The sequence below is a fragment of the Amia ocellicauda genome, chromosome 8 (assembly GCF_036373705.1).
Source record: "Amia ocellicauda isolate fAmiCal2 chromosome 8, fAmiCal2.hap1, whole genome shotgun sequence".
In the NCBI taxonomy this organism is placed as follows: Eukaryota; Metazoa; Chordata; class Actinopteri; order Amiiformes; family Amiidae; genus Amia; species Amia ocellicauda.
In genome coordinates, this window is record NC_089857.1 from 27,102,834 (window position 1) to 27,125,722 (window position 22,889).

Here is a 22,889-nt window from a genome sequence, read left to right on the forward strand (position 1 = left end):
ATGATCTCAGAAGTTGATGAATGCTAATGTTCTGAATTCCAATGGCAAGGCACCTACTTGTAATTCAGTAAATTTTGAAGATCAGCTAATTAGAACATGGAGATACATTTTTCATGTAGTTAAAATATTATGATTGCACCCAGAGGCCATCCTGTGCCATTAGAAATTCAACAGTGGGACACCTGGATTGGAACAAATAATCAACACAAGAAAAAAAAAACTAGAAAAAAACATTTGGTTTAGTCCAGTTAGAGTGAAAAAATAATTATAAAAAACAACAAGAAGAATTTAAGACTGAAAAACCTAGATATCAAAACTTGGATTTTTCCAGCCAAGAAAATTATGAATGAGCATACAAACGCACACAGTGCCGCTGATTAAACTGTTGTCATGCTTGTCTGCACTGGAATTTATTTTTAAACAAGAAACTTTGGAAGGCATAGAGAACTGGCAGTAAAGCAAAAGAGGTCAGAATTAGTGAAAAGTACCAAAGTTATTGACACCAGGCCCTGGAGGAGCCTAGTTGTTTTCTGTTTTTAGCCCTGGCTGCGAACAGCTGACAAACTAAAGGCCCTGTGGAGCACAGCAAAAGTGCCACTGACAAAGAAAGGCAAACACTAAAAGCAGGACAAGGTCAGATTGTGCCTCAGTCATGATCTGTTTCATTAACAGGTTTAGACATACAGTGACACACAAATATTTAGGTCAGATTAAAAATGGTGAAATAAAAATTAGATTCTTTACTGTTCATACTTCTAAAAATGAATATTTATACTAATATGATTTGAATATTTAAATATTGCATAGCTTTAAAGAAGAATGGGTGTCAAATTCTTATATACACCATAAGTGTATCATTCCAAATCAAATATTTGTAACTGAAATATTAAAATTGTAAATCATGATCCTATTTGTCGAGTTTTCTGAAGCTTTTGTGAATGTTTTTATTTCTTATATATCCAGCACTTCAATCTGGTGAAATAAATGACACTGTAGTATTGGAGTTTGAATAAATGAACTTGACAATACATTAACATGTTTTCTAACAAGCATCTGTGGCTGTCCTAAACAGTTACTTCTGGTTAAATAGTATCTCACCCGAATTATGTAAAAGTGTTTTGGTTCCCCCTCCCATCAGATTAATATACCAATTATGAATGACAATCAGTTCAGAATCAATGAAACCTAATTAAAAAATAATGTCAATTTGTCCAGCAGGTTTACCTAGCATAGGCACATGTGAAATTGTTTTTTTTTAATATATATATATATATATATATATATATATATATATATATATATATATATATATATACACCGATCAGCCATAACATTTTGACCACCTGCCTAATATTGTGTAGGTCCCCCTTTTGCCGGCAAAACAGCCCTGACCCGTCGAGGTATGGACTCCACTAGACCTCTGAAGGTGTGCTGTGGTATCTGGCACCAAGACGTTAGCAGCAGATCCTTTAAGTCCTGTAAGTTGCGAGGTGGGGCTTCCATGGATCGGACTTGTTTGTCCACCACATCCCACAGATGCTCGATTGGATTGAGATCTGGGGAATTTTGAGGCCAAGTCAACACCTTAAACGCTTGATTCATCAGACCAGGCCACCTTCTTCCATTGCTCCGTGGTCCAGTTCTGATGCTCACGTGCCCATTCAAGGAATGCAAAGTAAATTCCAAAGGCAAGTGGGAGGAAATTATAAAAACAACCCTCAACCCGGACTTTCAGGCCAAGGATTGACCTTATGCCCCCAACCCATTTTGAAGACCAGAAAGTGGTGATCATCATCATCAAAACTGACTTGGTTAAGTATCAGACTACCTCTGCAGCTTAGTAGGGTACTTTCCAAGAAATCAAGAGGGGAAGTGTACAGCCTTACCATTTGATGTGTAGAGCATTATTTTTGCTATCTCAGAATACTGATTCAGTTGTGACACATGAGGTTTGGTGATGAAGTGACCCACAAGCTATGAAGTAATATGGATTTATATCCTTAGTCACTCAGCTTCACTTAAGTTTGTATCATCGCTTGTTGATCTAGTGTAATGGTTTCCTGTGACAAAAATATAAACCCTTTTTTGTTAAAGATATTGAAGTTAAAAGATCCTAAATCTGTAAATTGAAAATGTCCCATTCCTTTGTGTTCTATATATCACAGTTGTAACCTCTGCATCTGTTTTTATTTTAGTCTTTTTACACCGAATTCACTTTCATTCCGGATCCTGGCAGCGAACAGCTGATGGAGAGATCAGGCTCTGCTCACTGTGTTCCGTTGGGGACTGGACCAGGACCTGCAAGCCGAGCTTGCATGCAGAGACGAAGCACGTACCCTGGAGCACCTCATCCAGCTGGCAATCAAGCTAGACAACCTGATGAAGGCGAGGGGAATCTGGCCCACTCCTGTTGCGTCTCATCTGCCTGAACAAAACCCCGTGTGGCAGACAGAGCCCATGCTGCTGGGAAGAACATGCCTGTCCCCCGACGAAAGACAGAGGAGAGTACAGCAGCGCCTCTGCCTGTATTGTGGACAGTCTGGGCATTTCTGGGTTCCCCCATCACTCCCCCTGATGACCCTGTGAGTGCGACACTGTGCCTGCTCGTCACTCCGGCTCAGTGTTATGTTCGGGCTTGGGTCCAGCTTGGCGACAAACATGTCTTTGTGTATGCGCTGCTGGAATTTCATTAACGTGGTGTTTCATTAAACACCACATTCCTCTCTCACGATGTGTGCCTCTTCTCCATGTTTGGGCTGTCAACAATCAGCCCATTGGTTCCGGTCCAGTGTCCCAAAAGACAAGTCCCATTACCATGTCTGATGCACTCGAAAAAACTGCCCTTCCTCGTTATTGACTCATCTGAAGCGCACATCATTCTCAGCCTGCCGTGACTCGCTCACCATAACCCAGTAATTTCTTGGACTGATGGAGATATAATATTCTGGGGGCAGAGCTGTTTCTCCCTGTGCCAGTCTCATCCCTGCAGGGCCACACACATAGAGAGCCCCCTTCTCTCTGCTCCGACACAGATTCCCCCTGAATACGCAGACCTGGTGGCGGTGTTCAGCAAAACCCAGGCTTCCTGTTTACCACTGCACCGACCCAGGGACTGTGCCACTGACCTCCTTTCGGGCACATTTACCCTCTCTCTCTCCCAGAGACACAGGCCATGGAGGAGTACATTATGGAGGATCTGGATCTGGGAATCCTCTGTCCTTCCATGTCACCTGCCACTGCCAGCTTCTTTTTCGTCTCCAAGAAAGACAGCGGTCTTCGGCCCTGCATTAACTACAGGGGGCTCAATGCAGTGACGGAGAAGTACCGGTACCCACTGCCTTTATTGCCAGCCACCCTGAAGCAAATAAGAGGAGCCCATTACTTCACCGAACTGAACCTGCACAGCACCTACAACCTTATCTGGATTCAAGAGGGGGGTGAATGGAAGACAGCATTCATCACACACACGGGCCATTTCAGGCGTTCGGCAATGAGGCTCTGAGATCCTTCCTACATCGGTTTGTCATCATCTACATTGATGACATCTTGATTTACTCTGTCTCCCTCTCTGAGCATGTTTCCCAGATGCGACAGGTGCTCTAGTGTCGGCTGCGCAACGGGCTTTACGTCAAGGCTGAGAAGTGCGAGTTCCACTGCCAGCGCGTGGGGTTCCTGGGTTACATCATCGATGCCAGCAGCATGCACATGGACCTGGACAAGGTGAGCGCTGTCACTGACTGGCTCACTGCAGCATTTCCTGGGCTTTGACAACTTTTATCTGTGGTTTATCCGCAATTTCAGTTCTATCGCCTCTCCACTAACCTCTTTGTTAAAGGGATCCCCCTGGACTTACAAGTGGACGGACTCTGCCACTGCCGCATTCGCCCGCCTCAAGACACTGTTTACCACTGCACCCATCCTCAGACACACGGACTTCTCCCGTAAGCTGTCACCGGCAGAGTGCAACTATGACATCGGCAACCGTGAGCTCCTCACGGTCAAGCTGGCTTTCGAGGAGTGGAGACACTGGCTAGAGGGCGCCATGCATCCCTTCCTGGTTTTGACTGACCACCAGAACTTGGAGTACATTCAGTCAGTGAAACAACTAAACACCCGTCAGGCACGCTGGGAGCTCTTCTTCACCCATTTCCAGTTCACGCTCACCTACAACCTGGGATCAAAGAACATCAAAGCAGACTCCCTCTCTCACCAGTTCGACACCCTCCTGCTCCTCAGTCTGCAGAATCCATCCTGTCTCCCTCCTACATTCTGGCTCCCATTCAATGGGGCATCTAGGACCAGATTCTACTGGGACTATCCTCTGATCCAGCTCCTTCTGCCTGTCCAGCGAACCGGACCTGCGTCCCGACTCCTGCCTCCGGTCACCCAGGTGTCAGCCGCACCATCACCTTGGTTTGGGGAAGATTCTGGTGGCCTGGTTCTGTGCGTGACTTCACCAGGTTTGTTGGTGCCTGCTCCACTCCTCCCCACAGGTCTGCTTGATCCGCTTCCTGTCCCTCACCATCCATGCTCACACATACCCGTGGATTTTATCACCGATGTCCCCAAATCACAGGGCTACACCACCATCCCGGTGGCCATCGATCGCTTCTCGAAGGGCTGCAGGCTCATGCCTCTGAAGGGACTCTCCACTGCGCTCGAGACAGCGGAGATGCTGTTCAACCAGGTGTTCCACATCTGCGGGCTGCCAGAGGACATTGTTTCTGGCAGAGGTCCCCAGTTCAAGACACTAAACATGAATGTCAGCCTCATTTCCGGTTATCACCCCTAGTCAAATGGACAATCCAAGCACCAGGAAATTGGTAGGTTTCTGCACTCATACTGCAGCACATCCCAGACTGACTGGAGTCGCTTCTTACCCTGGGCAGAATACGCATAGAACTCCCTCACCAGCTCTTCCTCTAGCCTCACTCCCTTCCAGTGCACCCTCGGATATCAGCCTGCCCTGTTCCCCTGGGAATCCACAGGAATGCTGGCTATGGATAATTGGTTTCACCTGGCCCATCCAACTGCACCTGCTCCTCGGCCCCGGTAGTTCCCACTACCACATCTTTGCCTAGCCCTTGTTTGCCCTGTCCTGCCAGGATTTGACCCACGCCTGTCTGACAACCTCTACCACGCACCACAACTGGGTCCCCTGTTCCTGTCTCCTGGACCGTGACAATCTCTCTCTTTTTTCAAAGATGAGTCGACAAAAACCTCCTGAGGCAGTTCATTAATTTGCTTTGTGTATATAGGGTTGCATCGACATTTAGTATGTCTAAGAGATTAATTGCAAATTACAACTTTTCTGTCTAGGCATGAAAGGTTTGCAGTCTCCTGAAAGGGAGCGAGTCTGAGGTAAAATTAGTTACCTAAATGAACAAGTAACTTACGCAAGAGGCTCAAGATCACATATAATATCACAACTGTATGTTTGCATTTAAATTATAGTTATAATTGGGGGAAACCAAAAATTGGACCCGTGACATATGTAGTTCACAGGGGAGTATTTCTATAGAAAATAAAATCCCATTGAGGGAAGGCTCCATGGGAGGAAAGATTCACAAAAAATAAGAAACAGAGAGTTACAGCTGTTGGCTTAACAGTGACCAGGTGTATATTGAGTAAGGCCGAATGCAGGCAGAGCTGCCTTCAGGATAGCATCATAAGCACCAACAACAGGTATTTTAGCTTATCTAATAATGTATAGTATATATCATCATGTATTGCAGTGTTATAGCTGTGAACCTCACTGACTAAGAATTATGCCTCGGTTCCACTGGCTTAAGTGTCCGGGCCGTGCCGTGCCATGCCATGTCCTGCCAGAAGCATCCCAGAGCTTTATTTGTAAAACCAGGCCATTGTGAAGTCTGTCCATTTTATGGAGGAGCAGCGACTGTGGGTTTGGTTTGTGTTTCGTTTTAAAAACAAAGACAGAGAACAACACTACGAGCGACACAGCCTGACATGGAAAGGACTTTTGTGTCTATTTTATTCTTTCTCCTTTACATGATTGTAAACAATGTAATAAATACATGTTTCTGTTAAGAGATGTTAGGAAGAGCTAAACGTGTAGACAACATTATATTCAGACAAACAAGTTCCCATAAGAATACATTTCCATGTGCAACAATAATACTAAATAGCAAATATGTATTGTTATTATTATCATCATTTATGCTAGTATATATGTATTTTAAACGGCACAGCGTGACTCCCTTCATTTATTACTCTTTCTGCAGATTTGTAACTGCAAACGATACTTTTTGCCGTATTATTTATAATTTACTTATCAGACGTCCTTAACCAGGGCAAGTTACAGTTGAAACAAAATACACATGTTTCACGATTAATCATCCAGCTACAATATAGCCGGTTATAATTGAACTGAAGTGCGCGTCTCAGTCATGGCGTTTATGGATGCATTTATTAAACCAGTCCTTAATGTTTTAGAGGGAAACCCAGATCGGCTGTATTTATTAATTAATTCATTTATCTTGTAAATGGGCTCGTTAACTGAATCGTGTTCCTTCACACTGACTGTCTGTGCAGATTGTCCTGCACACATTCACTCAACACAGCCTGAACACCAGCCAGCTGTCATACAATATTAATACCATCGGCTGCTACGATGCGATTATTATCCTTCAGTTTATTTTAACTAGTCAGGCACTGCACCGGTCCTGTGAAATCACAGTTTTTGATACACTCGGATATTAACTGTAAGCAATAATTGTTTCTGTATGTGGCTTTCACTCCATGCTGTTAATAAACCTGTAATTTCTTTGTGATTGCACACGGCACTTGAGATTATATCTTCCGACATAATGTAGCCGATCTCTTCCCTATCTGTCTACAAGTCAAGCACACATCTTTGCTTTCAGAAGCGGAGACATTTCCTTGGTGGGCGGGGCAGACGCTTACGGACTCGTCTAGCACCAGATAGTTGACTGTCCACAAAATCCGGATGCTTCCGCCAGTGGAAACGGGGTATTAGTGGTGCCAAAAAGGGTATACAAATTGCAATTCTGTTTTTATTTTAGGCCTATTTTATCGACGATACACCATTATTTCTTCTATATAAATGGTTATAAACTTCCTTCTCTCAATGAGATGGTCTTTTACTGTGCTGTCCTTTTAAGAGTCCACTAGCACAGTGAAGCCTTACTGCAGTCCAAGGGTGATCCACCCAGCTGTTAATTGCATAAATGAACACATTTGTTTCTTGAATTAACTATTATATTCCCATTTTCCCAAATGCATTGTGTCAGTTATTTAAAGAGCTGTATACACTCTGATGGACAGTGGCCCTCCAAGACTGGAGTTGGGCACCACTGGCCTAATACACTTAACAGTAAAGCTGCAATCCCATGAACAGCTATGCTATAATTTCCCTCCCCAAGTGCTGTGTCGGGAGAACTGGAAAATCCCTACTCTGACAGCAGACACGTGAATTGAGATTACCAGCATGAATTATGTATCGGTTTAGGAAGTATACAGCTGCACCTGCCATATGATAAACTGAAAGGTCACTCGCACTGTGGGCAAACTGCCTGGTTCAGTTAAGGCTAATTGATTTCAGCAGATTGCTCAGACCTCATTTAGGCAGTGCTAGCGGGCAGCTTGCCTGCACTGTGTCCAAGCAGAACTGGTATGTGACGCACTCTTCTTTTCTACAGTACATACTGTAACTTGCATGAATGAAGACCTGGCTACCACGACATTTATAAGACAGTTCCTGACCTCTTTCACTTATCCTGACTAAAATGGTCAAACTAAATGGCACGTATTGCATGGCTCCATGTGTTTCTGACCACACTGAGTTGATGCACAGCACCATGTATGTGGTCAGACTTTCAAACCTCATCATAAACAAAACTCCAAGCATCCTCAGTCTGAAACCCTCAATGCCAAAAGTGCTTTAGTTTAAAGGTGTTGCACGAAGCACCCTAACACATACACAAGTCAATACACTTGTTTAGGTGGTGGTGTATTTGTGTATTTTGCTAGCTTTCGATATTAGAGAGTTAGAGTTCTAGAAATTAGTATTTAGATTAATAGCATTGTCTCTCTGTAATAGAATGTTCTAGACTGTTCTATAGTTTAGTCTTTCCTCTATGGGGTTTTACCATGTTCTGTTACTAACACAAGCTTCCAGAGCTCAGAGCTCACACAGAAGTCTTTTGATATGGACATATGGGAGGGATTTAGTTGAGGGTAGGTTCCTCAAGCTATATATATAAGGTGAGATGTAGCTGTCTTTACAGAGATTAATTAATGTACTGAGCTGTTGAAGTGAATAGGATAGAATAGATTGGAATACAGAGTAGTTCATGAAGAATATTAGAAAGTGCAATCACAGCAGATGATAGTAGTGCATTAATACCTGGGCTAGTGGAGTTGTGGAATATTCCTACAGCTAATACTTCTGTTTTGGAAGCGGATATTTTAAATTTAGTCAACCGAGACAGAATTTTTAATTAGTAAATTTAAACAGTGAATAAGAGTTCCTCATTTGATTTACTACCTATTTCATTAATCTGTCTCATTCCAATCCCTATTGAGCCTGAAGTGTCCACGTGACAATACACATGATGTTGAATGTAACTGGCCACACTTCCTGAGCACAGGGAATTTGTACACTCTTGAGAATCGAGGGTGTGATGCTATGAAAACAAGCCTATACACACAATGAGGGAGCCCTGATTCACACTGACCCGGGATTATAACTCATAATTTATAATTAAAATTATAAAAAAAGGTTTATAGTAATTTCCACACTCTCAGGCTCACGATTCAAAAGCAATGGGGGGTTATTTTGCTGCATTGACACCCTGTAGTGGTTAGGCAAGGTCAGGCAGACAAGACAAGATAACCAGACCGTATATTATTATTATTATTATTATTATTATTATTATTATTCACACAATAAATGTCACTTATACAGAAAATAATGAACAATTCATAAAAGTTGTTTGAATTATAATGTATCTATATCCGTCGCTCTATATATACACACATTATATATATATATATATATATATATATATATATATTTTTTTTTTTTTTTATTATTTTTTTTTTTTTCAATTAGATTTTCCTTTGATTTAAACAAACTGCTTTGAAGAGGCAAGAGATTTTATTCTGAAACGACAGTTAATGAAAAAGAGGGTGGGAGAAGAATTAACCCACCTGAGTCAATACTTTTTAGAACCATTTGACATTGGTGGCAATTCTAGATGTTGCTGTATTTTGGAGTAAGTCTACCAGGTCTCTATCTGGATTGTGCAATATTCACTCATTGTTCTTGGCAAAATTGTCTATTGAGAGTGTAGTCCCCATCTCCACCCAGCTCCTTTTCTTTTAACACCTCAACAGCCAAGACTTGGACCCATTTTTTAATTGACATAGGAAGAATATTATAGATTATAAAATTGTTTAGTTTGGTTACATTTTCAATAAAATACCAACACACATAATGATGTCACTGATAAATACTTCAAATTAGTACTGCTGGAGGTTAAATTCTAGGTAATGATTCCGAATCTTCAAAGGTCAGATATTACCCTCGGTTAGAGCCCTAATAGAATTTAAGCATTTATTGTTTCTTCAGATGAAATTTGGCCCAATGACAACCTTCTTGGGTGGAAGAGCTTAAGATCCTGCAATAAAGTAGTGCTTATACTGATTCATGATTCTGTTTATTTTCTAAAAATGATTTACCACTACAACTCGTAAAAGTCCCATTAATTGTACAATGTGCTACTATGTGCTGATTTTCTATTATTATTATTATTATTATTATTTTTTTATTATTATTATTATTATTATTATTTTATTTATTTATTTATTTATTTCTAGGCAGACGCCCTTATCCAGGGCGACTTACAAAATATAAGCGCAATACAGAGTTCAAAAATACAGTTCAGTACAAGTCATAAAACATTACAAATTCAAATGTATATAGTACAGTGAAATTCAAAGCATAATACTACCATTCTTAATTAATGGCAAGTGGCACAATCAAAAAGTCAAACAATCAGACAAAAAATATATACATAAATTATGTGCCTATTATCAACGTCATTCAGTATAATTAGTTTGATTTAAAATGCTAAAAAGCTATGGAAGTAATGGGGTTTTCTAATGTAGAGCCATACATACATATTGTGTATATATATATATATATATCTACCCAGGACAAAAGCACAGCCCTGACATGATGCAGAAGGCTGATCTGTACCAAGTTTGAAGAAATGGGACAATCCCATGATGTCCGAGGGAGCTTGAATTAAAGATAAGGTTCTTCAGATATTAAAAATGACATATAAAAAATTATCATCATAATGTTGGCAATATATCAGTGTCCTAATGCAAATGACAGAAGAGGTGAGGGAAATTAATCAAATAAATGCAGTATATCTAATGTCTCTCTTACACCATGAGAAGAGAAAGAGTTACCATGAATGGCAAGCCCAGACTTTGGTTTTCCAGCTCACTGCTCCATACCACCACTCCTATCTCATTCAGCACAGAAATTGGTATACATGAATGATCCCCACATCCTCCCAGGAAATCACACGGTGGCCATAACCATTCGCATGCTTACAGGAACAATTATTTACACACTGCTGTTTCAATTGCCAGTTGCAGCTGGTACAGTGCAAGTGCATTTCTGCTTCTTGCACATCCAAGATGCGTCATGATCATCTTGCTGGAGAGCCCAGCCCCTTACTGCTAATTTATAAGATTATTTGCATTGAATCAGTGTGATGCATTCAAGCATTCCAGAACCTGTGTTGCCATTTTGTCTTTCTTCCATCCATTTAACCAGAGGCATTCTCATCCTCACTCTTTTGCTTTTCCTACACATACAAACATAAGAAGTTAAAGGGACACCTCTCACTCCATCTCCCGGGCTCGAACTCCTCAGGACAGTCAAACACATCGGGGTCGCGGTGAATGGCGTGACTCACGTACATAGCTATACATCCTTTGGAAACCTTGTAGGAGCCGAGGGTGGTGTCCTAGAGGAAAGAGAAGGCAAAGAATAAATATAAAATAAGCATGGGTTTCTACAAGTAGGTCCATGGAATGCAACCAAGTCTGAGGTTTGTGTCTAAAGCATAAGCAATGACCCATTAGATTAAGTGGTCAAAGTTGGAGTGTAAGTACTGAGTAAAGACCTATGTACTGACCGTATATGTACAGTATAGTGACATATAGTTACAATATAGGCAATCTAGAAACCAATTCAGTGGGCTGTCAAAGGTATGGTATCTGGTATCTTTACAGTTTCCCCTTACTTGCCCTGAATCAGCATTCACTAAACTCTGAGAAGATATCATTGACAAATAAGTATTGTGATGGTGTGCATCACATGGACTATAGTTAGTGTGCATTATTATGGTTGTTAGTTTTACATTTCCTGTGTAAATAAGTAATTGAGTAATTTAATAAAGCACGTTCTTTAAACAAAACAAATTACCATATAACAATTTCAAATGAAGGGTAAGGATAAGTTTGACCACAATTGTATATCCATACAATGCTTCCCCTTCCTTTATGATTACATTATAATATTAGTTTGTACGTAAGCACTGCAGGCCCAAAAGCAACTGCTCAGCCAAAGGGGTTGTCGAGGGATCTCTGGCCGACTAATATCATGTCTTTACTGTCATTCAGTGTAGACCACTTACACACACAAGCATCCTCTGAATAGGATACTGTCAAGCCATATGGTTTATTTCAAAACCAAGAGCTATGGCATTGGAAAAAAGATACAGCTTATCCATCACAGATAATATTTTGGTTTGGTGGATTTCAACAGTTATTTTTGCTGTCCCTACCTGCCTTTAATGCTGTTATAAGCGTTTTTTTTCTATGTCCATTTCTAAATGTGTTCACGGAGATCACAGCATAAATCATGGGTTTATTAATTCCTTTCCATTGAAAAGGGATGTTCTTTAAACTGCAATCAAGTGACACAGCACAATGCAACTTTTAGAGGTGAATCTACAAAGTCTAATAATACTGCAGGTTGAAAAACACCCAGCAGGGCACAGGAGTTGCGGTTGTGGGGCAAGCCAATGAACAACTTCCAGCCCTCCCAACCCTGAGAGCATTCCTTGTGTGCAAGTTGATTTAACAATGCTAGAAAGGCTTCTTAAAATGGGGACTGCTGCAAAGAGAGTCTAGAAAGAAAATTAAAACAGTGCATTATGTTTTGAAGCATTGTCGAGTAAAGGCTTTGTGACAGAGATGTACTTGCCAGGTAAGTTTATCTGTATTCAAGCCTGGAGTTATGCTTTCTGAAGCAATTTCTTGCTCCAACGATGCATTAGAATAGGAAAGTGCCATTTGGGCAGGGGCTAACATTTGAAAATCACATATGTAAGAGTTTAGGAAATAACTGCCAAAGGCACAGACTGTAAGTTAAGCACTCTAGCCAAGACACATAATCGCCTCTCAAAGTACTAGCACAAAAGCAGAACCTGTATAAACAGAACTGCTTGCATCTTTATAGTATGAGTAAGATACAGACCAATAATTTAATCATAGGAAATATATTGCCTACAATATCAGAGCACTTTCCAAAAGGATAACATATGAAAAAATATACATTATGAGGCTTCTTAGCCCATCTAGTTAATCTGATTGCTGGCATCTTAATGATAACAGATTCCTATTCATCCAGTCCTTAGTTATTGCCAGTGAATTAGTGTCGGGACTGTCTAAAAGCCATTTTGTTCCATATACCCACAGATCTCTTTCCAGAAAAGTAATACCTCTCATTAAACTGTTTGCAGTCACTACTGTGGAGTCATGTGGGGCCAAGCAAGTGGCCCAATCGAACCACAGAGAACGTGATATTTTGCACCTTTGAAGATGCAGTGCTTTGAAAGGCTTCAGAAAGCGATTTTACATTTGCAGACGGCTGACTCAGTGGACACCCCACAAAGAGAGCGCGTCAGATCTGTTTTCACCTTGAAAAATATGAGGAGAGAAATGGTTTTTATGCAGAGGAGACTTTAGATGAGACTACGTTATTACCAATATTATTAATGGTTTAATTTTAAAAACACATTCTTTCTAATAACAAAGAGTCCTGTTCATCACGAAACTGTGGCTAAATATAGTGAAGTAATCATTTGGTAAGTGGGACACAAACCCAGGTCTCCAACATCAAATCCTGCACATTAAAATTTCACATGACTAAAAGACTGGGGTCCCTTCACAAGGCAGTAATAGACCACTTACACTAATATATTTAGCCTACATACACTACTATTACTAAACTACATAGGTCTGGTTCACAATTTTCAATCACATGTTTTGTACAAGTTGTGTAAACCATGTAAACTATAGGTTTACACAATATAAATAATCTTTATATTGTTCTAAATCTAACTTTTACAAGCAGTTTATGCATACATTGTATATATTTGTAAACTAAAGGTTTTGAAATGGTTTACAATTCAACAATTTTTTGAAAACCATAATTTTAATTAATTCATGGTTATTTGGATACTATTCATTTTTACTGGAGCTTGGCTTGAGTTATCCTGGCTTTATGGTGGGGTGAGGTATCCATGTTCCTGTTCCCTCACAGGCCTGTTAACCTGCTCCTGGTTGAGGTGTTCCCAGTAGAGTGGACCCTGATGTCCTGGAGTACATGGCAGATGAAGTGTGGGCGCTGTTGCTTGCCCACTTCCAGTGTGGTTTTTCTATACTAGTAGAGCCTGGCCTGTTGGGCCCTGCTCCTAGTCTGTTATGGTCTGTGTACAGGTCCCTGTTAGTTCCCTGCCATTTTCATTAGTTCATTATCTAATTATGTCTGGTTTCATGCTTAACCCTAAAGGCTTTGGTTATACGGTTACCTCTTCCCCTTTGGGCAGTATCATCAACATGAAAGATAACGTTAGGCTGTGAGGTTATCCAGCAAAAAGAGGCTATTCCACTTTGCCTAAAGTCTTTATAAAAGCAGGGGAGGGCTGCTTGAGTGACAGTGGACAGTGGCCAACAGGCAGCTTTGTTATACAAAAATGCTGTCACTAAGGTCCCATGGCTAATTACATAAGCCCCTCCCCCTTTGGGTAGTATCCTCTCTCTCAGATAAACAGGTTTACATTCACAACCTAATGTTTTAATGCTTATGAACCCATGAATGTTTAGCATTCTTCATGCTGTAGATATGCATCGTCTGACTTGGTTGTCTATGTGCCAGATGTCAGCTGCAACTTAAGGGAGACCAGGGTAAGCAGGGGAATTTCAGTGCTTCATTATGTATTTGGAAAATATTTGACTTGGTGTGGCTGGATATATTAATGACGTACATCAGGTAAGCAAACGGTGTTCTGTAAGTCTGTGCTTTTTTATGACACTGGAGACGAACGTACAACTCTTGTGACCGGAGACAGGTTGATCACAGAGCATGGTTAAAAATACAATGATGCCAACTGATATGGATTGCATCCTAGCTAATCGGCATCACATGCTGATTGCACATTTCCTCCCAGTCAAATAAAGAGCTGTAAACAAAGGCTGCTGTTTTTCCATTCTCTGTAAGGATAACACTAACTAAATTTACACTCAACATGTTACTCAATAAGAGCAGCTTCCTGTTTACTGAAATCAACCTTTGAAAACGGGTCGGTGTCAGCACAGTTCAGCACAGGAACAAAACAGTTCAGCTGCATAAGCACAACTTCCACCTGGTGGAAGATATGCAAATTAGTTTCTCCAGGAAAGGTTTTAGAAAAAGTGAATACAAAAATGTAAAAAATAAATTAAAAAATATATATTTGCATCTAGATACACTCCAGTCGAAATTTGATATATGTAAAGAAGTCATGCTCTGGAGCAGAAGTCTCTCAAAAATCACCCATTTAATCTTTAAATCTATTCTGTTCACACACAAGTGGTGTAAAGAAAAACTGCAGTCTACAAAACATTTTTTTAACAATGTCTGCAAAGTTTTGCTGCTTACATGCTTCAAGATGATGCAGCTTCTGGCTAAATCAAGAGCAAATGGCAACTATTCCAACATACCTTCCAAAAATATGATCTCATGACCGGAAAATTATTTAGTTTAGAGAAGTGTGGCAGTAAGCAAAATATGCATTATACAAATTTTCTATAGTTTGATGTATTACTGTATTTATTTATTTTTAAAGAACATTTTAATAATACAAAATAAAATGCTTAAAGTGGCTATATGGATGTCCTGAAAGTATAAACAAACCCTAAGCTAACTTTTGATTCCTGACAACACGAGTCTGAAACGAGTACGGATCTTCAAAAGAACAGCTAAGCAGAATGGAAAATGTAGGCACTAACTTGTCACACAAACCATGTTTAAAGACATTAACTGCCCATCAGCAGGTGGGGAAAGTGGGGAGGAGGGGGGGATACCTGCAGAAGTATTTGCAGTATTTGTCCCATCACATTACACACAAAAATATGGACTTCCAACCCTTGAAGTTAATTTTCTATTGCACTGGCTGTGGAAAGCCAATAAAAATACACTCGTAAGTCTCCCATTCGCTGGCTAGATTACTCATGTTTTCAAATGGAAAGGAAATCTTAATTTTCTCCTTTTTTCAGCCTGAACTTTTTCCTTTTTCTGTTCTTTTTGCCCTTCTCTGAAAACAACTTGGGTGCTTCTTAACACATGGAAAACCTGACTCACTGGAAACCCAGAATGATTGCCTGTCACCACTCAGCATGCGCTCCCACACACTGGGCATCGCTGGGTTAAGAGAAGAATCAATTACTGATTGAATAACTGTTCTGCATATGGATGTATTATTGATATGCTGGCAGGGGAATAATGAAATGGCCATAAAGGTAAAGTAAAGGTGCCATAGGAAAGCAGCAGATAAAGGTTGGATCCTGCCAATCCTTTCATCACTGCCATAACTCACTGAGTGGCAGTGCTATGTGTGCCACTGTGAGTATGGAAAAAAACAACTGTAGGAGCCAAAAAAAACTCTAGGCTTTCCATTGTATACCTGCTGGCTGTACTGATGCCAAAAGCTTTAATCCCACCATAAATATGTATGTATTTCCTCAGTGTACATGGGGTATTGTGACTCACCAGGAGAAATATGCAAAGAGCACAACATGTTTGCAAAAAATAGCAATAAAAATGAAATAAAAGTAGAAACATGTAATCCCAGGGATTTCAAACAAGCATATATGATGGAAATAAGAAGCACTGTGTTGGTCCTGACAGGCAGTAATTTATGTGTAACACTTCAGATGCTCTCTACAAAGCACTTTGTCACTTTGACGACTCATTCTGTCGGCTTTATTAATATTCATATGCAATTAATATTAAATATGCATCTATTATCACCCGTTACTTTCGGATTAATATGAATCCTTTTAATTTTTACTTTCATCGCCTATGTTTAACCTTTGTGTCTTAACATCTCTGTGGTTAAAAATAAAGTACAGCAGGTCCATACTTTCTACTCTCAGGAGGGAGCTCTGTTATAGTATACCCTAGACTTCCAAACCAGTTTCATTTCTTTTTTTTTTTCTTTTTTCAGGAAAAAAAAGGTGAAGTGGTCTTTTCCTTTCACACAATCTCCTCTACTTTATATCTGAATTTTCCTCATAACATTTCCATTTTCTATCCCCACAATCACAAAACTCATGTGCTACAAGATAGGTATATGTTTAGTAAGAAATACCTACAGGACAGGTCAGAAATGTTGATTCATTTCAGCTAATGGAGAGCAAGGCTTTGGCTGTAGTGCTTTTGAAGATTAGATTGCCTCACACACATTCCTCAAGATAAAGCAACAACACATCCCTTAGTCTCTAAGGGCAAAGTCAAGTCACTTGCTGGCATCTAAAATAGCTTTAATATCCCATGTAAACTGAAGCAAGAATCATTCCTGAGACCCCTGAGATTTCAGAAGGCAAGATCAGATTTACCTGACATAATTGCTTTACTTTCAGATCTAAAACTGTGCCAAATCACACATACAGCAAAAAAATAAAACAAAAGTTAGAAAAAACAGCTGGATTCTTCACAGCAGAACATGAAGCACACTATGCATCTACAATAAGACTTTCCCAAATTAAGAAGCTGACCCAGACATTAACTTCTCTACTCCTATATATCACAAGGAATTCCATAGTCTGCAGTTACTGTTCTTGCAGCACATTTTCTGAAATGTACAGTATAAACATCAAAAACTCTCATAATTCTTCCATATACTCTGCAGTACTATTGGGCATTCCTTTTCATTTGGATCTCTGGTTTACAAAGTATCTTTACTAGTTACCTGTACGAATAACAGAAGGCATGCTGTGTGTTGTCTTAGTAGCAAATTCAAAAGTCTTCATACTTCAACACACTTTGCTGAAACAGTCAAATATTTAAATTAACAAACCTAGCATTAAAGGAACTTCAGTCTCAGTAGTATCAGTTCACATTATTTTGTGTTTTCCATTTTGCTTTGTCTTACAATTACATTGTTGTAGTCCATAAGGGAGAGAGATTTTTAAGGGTTATTAAATTATTTAAATAAAAAAATAAATACATAGTGTGGGCCATTTATTAGGTAAAAATGCATATGTATGGTGCTGTGTTGATATTTTCTGCACTCTCTTCTCCACATCAATTTGTAGTCTGTACAATCATTCACCAGTCAGTCAAAGCACAGCGGCAACAGCTGATTCATTAATCTTGCTTATTAGAAAGCTCTTGTGGATGAGTCAGTACAGAGCGGAAACTTGAACAACACTCCTGAAGTGGAGGAGTGCAGGAGGATGTCTCGGCACTGAACATGAATATAGAATTGTGCATCTTCTGCAGGGAAGGAAAATAAATCCTGCCTCTAAGTGTTCCTGTAGCAAGTTTATAAATATCACAAAACCCCTCCAGACTGAATTACTTACCCGTCGATCAATCCTGTGCTGTGCATTCATTTCCTTTGCAATGGATGTACTATCACACTTGCAGGAAAGACAAATAGAGTACACGTTGTTCTGGCTTAGTAATTACTTAAGCAAGCACTTTATCTACTCTGAAGGTCTAAAGTGACAAGTAAAATTAGCAACAAAAGATTTAGGATATAACATTGTTACCATTTAAATGTACTATATTTGTTTTAGGTCATCCCTTTCTTATCTGTTCTGGTTACACACTATTCCCCTATATGATATCAGTCCACACTTGGAAAACTAGCAGCATGTTAACCAAGGGCTAGATTAAATCAACACTTTAACCTACCTCCAACACTGCAAATGATAAAATTGTACCTTGGCATGCTTTACAAGCAGTAAAAAGTATATAATAGTGTAAATAGTGTAAGTAGTATAAAGTGAGCACTGACAATAAAATAAACCACAAATCGGGAAAAGCTTGTAATTTCCCACTTGCAGGTAGGACAGTGTTTTAATTTGGCGTAGGCCTAAGATCCCAGCAAGCAATAAAAAGCACAAAAAGAGAAAGTGAAGTAGGGAAGCATAATATTACTAAAACAAAGCGTATGGCTGCTGGCCTCAGGTGGTCTTGAGGTCAGCCAGGTCTCCTTATATCAGTGACCCCTGTAGCTTATTGAGAGCCTGTGAGCTAACTGTGATACCGGCGAGGGTTGTATCCTCCTTATAATGCTCCAATCTTTCCTGAAACTATTTCCATTTCCATCCCATATTCTGTGGAGTGAACTAAATTTGAAACATTTACTGGTTCCAGATTCATTTAATCTTTTCATATTTTTCATGGACACTATCAGTTCTCTCCTTAACTGTTCCCTGCTTTGGGTGAAGTCTTCCACTCTGCATAGGAAACAATATTTGAACCTTCTCCAAGACATCCTTTTAATGGTAAATATAACTGAAAGTAGTATTCCAGAAATACGAAAGGGCATTGAACATGTTTTATTACATCTCTGGGCTTGTGTACTACTCTGCAATCTGCAATTAAAAGTCATATTTCTATTTCTAGAACACAATTTTGCATTTACTGAAATTAAACTTAATTTTCCTATGATCTGCCTATTTCTATATATCACCCATATCTCAAAAGCTTTTGATAGTGCCTTCATGATAATTGTCGGTTTCCTTTATCTCCTCTTCATCAGAACAAGTACCATTTGCACCCTATTTAAAGATTTACATACATCCGATAGACCAAGGCCCCCAATATATGTTAAGCACAAATCATCAATAGAGGCTTTAACTGAAATATTGGTTTCTTCCTTCTGTCTTTTTGATACAATAACACCTACAACCATAGCTGAACTTTGAATTGCTGAAGTGGTGACTGTTTGCACTGTTTAAGAGAATACAGCATTGTAAGTTGTCCTGGACAAGGGTGTCTGCTAAGAAATAAATACAAATAAATAATAATCAATTACACTGATCTCTGTTTAATAGTCCTCCAAGTAGTTCCGATTTCAGAAATCACTTTTTGACTTATATCATGGCTGAAATGGACCGAGCTCATTCAACCATCATACACTAACAATAACACACACTGATTAAACACCACTTGAATGTACAGAAAAGAAAGATGATTAATTATATGCATCAGTCTCTGTATATGAACAGCTTGGTGCACAATCAGCGGATCCCAGTTATGAGTGAATGAGACTGTGGTTTTGAAAGATTATATGCATGATATAGGGGATAAAAAGAAAAATGGTTTGGAGTCCTTTAACTGTTTATTATTTTTGAGTTCAAATACACAGTTAGCTTATCTATTTTTATATTAGGCATATTGGTCTAAAAATAGGATAAAAGCAATTGCATCTAACTATAAAAGGCTGAAAGCTGACCACAGTATTGTTCCAGGCTTATAGGTTGTTCCAGGTCAGAGATATCTATCTCCATATATTAACAGCAGCAAATCAGTTACATAATCTACATAGGAAGTACAGAAGCAGGGCTCATCCTGTCCAATAAGTGGGGGGTTGGCCCTCCCTGTCGAGTCCACAGTGGAGTTGAATGCAAGATTGCCCCCCCTGAGGGTAGATGAGACACATCAGCCTCACTCTGCTGGTCCACAGCTGAAGGCCTACACCTAGGGATTTAGGGGAGACAACCCCTAGGCCTAGGCCTTCAGCTGTGGACCAGCAGAGAGATTTATTTTCTCCTATAACAGTCTGTCATTTTGTAGGAGTTTTTGTTTTCTCTCCTCCATGAAGAATGGTTTATTTGTACATTATGTATTAATCATGATCTTATATTGTTCTTACAATCTGTGAAGCACTCTGTGGCAACCTTGTGAAAGGCACTATACCAAATAAAAATTGATTGACCGGATTGACTACTTGATACCATCTTTCAAAGCCCAGACAGCCTTTAACACTACATTTCTAATGGGAGGCTTCCAATGGCTGAATATTTCAAGCGGCAACTACAGCTTACAGGGGAGATTTGGGCTCCAGTATATTTAGAAATAAATATCTCAGAAATGATGTACCACTCGCATGCCGTGGCACATTCCTTGATTTTATAGATTTTTTATGTTAGTCTGTGCGTTCTTGTTTTTCAACCATTATTCCCCCACCAGCATACTACAGGCCAATTTTACAAACAAATTATTTCATTAGATTAAATCAATGACAGTAGGCTGCCTGACAGGCTAATCAATCTACACAGATGAGCCGTTGCATAAGCCCAGTTAAGGTTAAGGTAAATTGAAGCTGGCATTCGTGGATGAACGGTGCATGGCGGTTGATACAAAAACAGAATTATTCTGGCTTCCACAGGCTACTCCATTCACTCTGAATGGGAGGATGTAAAAGGCAAACAAAATTAAGCATTGTACAATATTTACATTTAAAAAAAAAGGTTATTTAAATGCTAATCAAAAGGAATCTTGGTCTTTAATTCCTGGCAGCTTACCCTACTCATTAATTTGATTCTTTAACATAATGGAGAGCTGTCCTTGGCCATATTATATTTTATCTGGAAAATTAATCTTGCCACCAATTTCCATTACTTCATGGTGTCTTCATTGTATTCCCAAACAAATATGAATGCCAGTTAGCTGGGGGGCACCCTGCCACTGAATGGGTGTCAGTGTAATCTTGGTGCCCTCTAGTTTAATGGGTTCATTGGCTGGTTTCCCTGAGAGATTCACTTAGCTGACACTGCAATTCATCAATGGGCTGTCCAGGACATATTCTTTCAAAACCCTCCCTAAAATGCTTTATCGGCTTACTGTTTAAGAAAGAATTTGGTTCTAACAAGTTCCCTTTTTCATAGGTAATGTTCTTTTGAATGCACATCATTGTTTTTTTACATCTAAACAAAGCTTTAGAGTTTATTCTATGCTGATCCACTCCAACTAAACTTTAGAGTACATAATTGCACTAATTATTTGCTTAATAACAAATTAAAAATGTTATGAGCAGCACAATGTCTAATTCAGCTAGATGGGACCTATATAACCCACTGGCCCTTGTCTTCTAGGACATGCTCCAAGCCTTCTCATTCCTGGTCCAAGGGAACCACTGTCCTAATTCTTGTACCATCCAAGCTGTCAATTACTTAACTGAATAATTAGTTGAAATAATTCATTTGACTAATACAAACTTTTAACTAATCTTAAACAGTTGAAGATTTCAAGAAAAATCAAACTTCTATGAGGCACTTGAATTCTCCAACTTCATGTAAACAACCATTCAAAAATCTAATGAAGCCAGTTATTTTAAATAAGGTTTCAATTAGTAACTGAGAACTCCAATAGAATAAAAAACAAGAAGTCAGAAAGCCCGATGCTTTCCAGGACCAGGCTATGAAGATCCCTGGTCTTGACTATGTTTTTTCCCCAAAAAACTAAACTTTCATGTTTTTTCTAACACAATTAAAAGCATTCTTTCCTAAGACAAGAAGTGGTCCTGAACATTTAGTTCCACACACCTACCAAAAAACATTTGAAAGGAAATAAACTGAAACCTCTGACCTCTGTTGCTCCCACACACTTGTATTTACCTTGAACACCATCCAAGTCATGGAAAAATGCCTGGAGCAGAACGTTACACATGAATAACGTCATAGAGCAGTACAGCTAGGCCTCACTGTGACTTTCCACCACTGCACTAATGTTCTTTGCCCTTACAGTTGAACTAGTTTGTAAGTCACACCATGATACTGCACATCTACACTTGCTCAACATAACTTGGAGGCACAAGCCGTATATGTAGTAAGAGAGAAAGGGAAAATTTGACATGAATAGGAGGCAATTATTTTTTAACTTCAGTATCTAGATTGTTAGTTATTTGTTATCAAAAACTAAACCAAGCCTGGAAGTCTGTGCTTGTTTTCAAAGCAGTCTTTTAAGGAAATGAACACATTTTATTTAAGACATTTTAAAATAAAGGAAAATCAAACAGTTTGAATGAAATATACATCCATCTCAGTCAGTTTTATCTATTTAGAAAAAGGGGACGGGGGGATTTAATACAATTTTCAGTAAGCCAACTTAATCATAAGTTAATAATACCATTCCTATGGTGTGCAGAAAGGTGAAAGGTCGCTGACGGATTCTAACTAAGTGTTTATCCCACTTATTTAGCAGACATTTTTATCAAAGACAGCTTACATGGTTTTATCAAAAGCAAATATACAATGATCTACATATGTACATCACCATTAGGGTAACAAGAATGGCCTACAGGTATAAGTTAAATATTGGTCTTAAGGAAGGATCTTTTATTCCTCAGTTTTGTTTGGGGCTTTTTGTAGTTCCCCTTCCTCTTACTGTATTTTCCAATATTTGTATAGTATTCAGTGGTTTATAAATGTCATATAATCTGATAATGATAGCAGTTATACAATATATTAGTATTACTCACTAAAACCCACTAACCTTGGAATGTACACCTTATACATGTATTGAGAAATAACATATTCAT

At 39.3% G+C, this 22,889-nt stretch overlaps 1 protein-coding gene across 2 annotated transcripts in view; it reads right to left on the reverse strand.

Annotated features, from left to right (window-relative positions):
* Positions 1-22,889, reverse strand: part of LOC136754751 (putative cytochrome P450 120) — a 99,946-nt gene that overhangs the window by 60,747 nt on the left and 16,310 nt on the right. For both annotated transcript variants that reach the window (XM_066710865.1, XM_066710866.1), the window contains one exon: positions 10,903-11,030. In XM_066710865.1, coding sequence (XP_066566962.1) covers positions 10,903-11,030 — 128 coding nt within the window. The remainder of the gene's footprint in view (positions 1-10,902; positions 11,031-22,889) is intronic.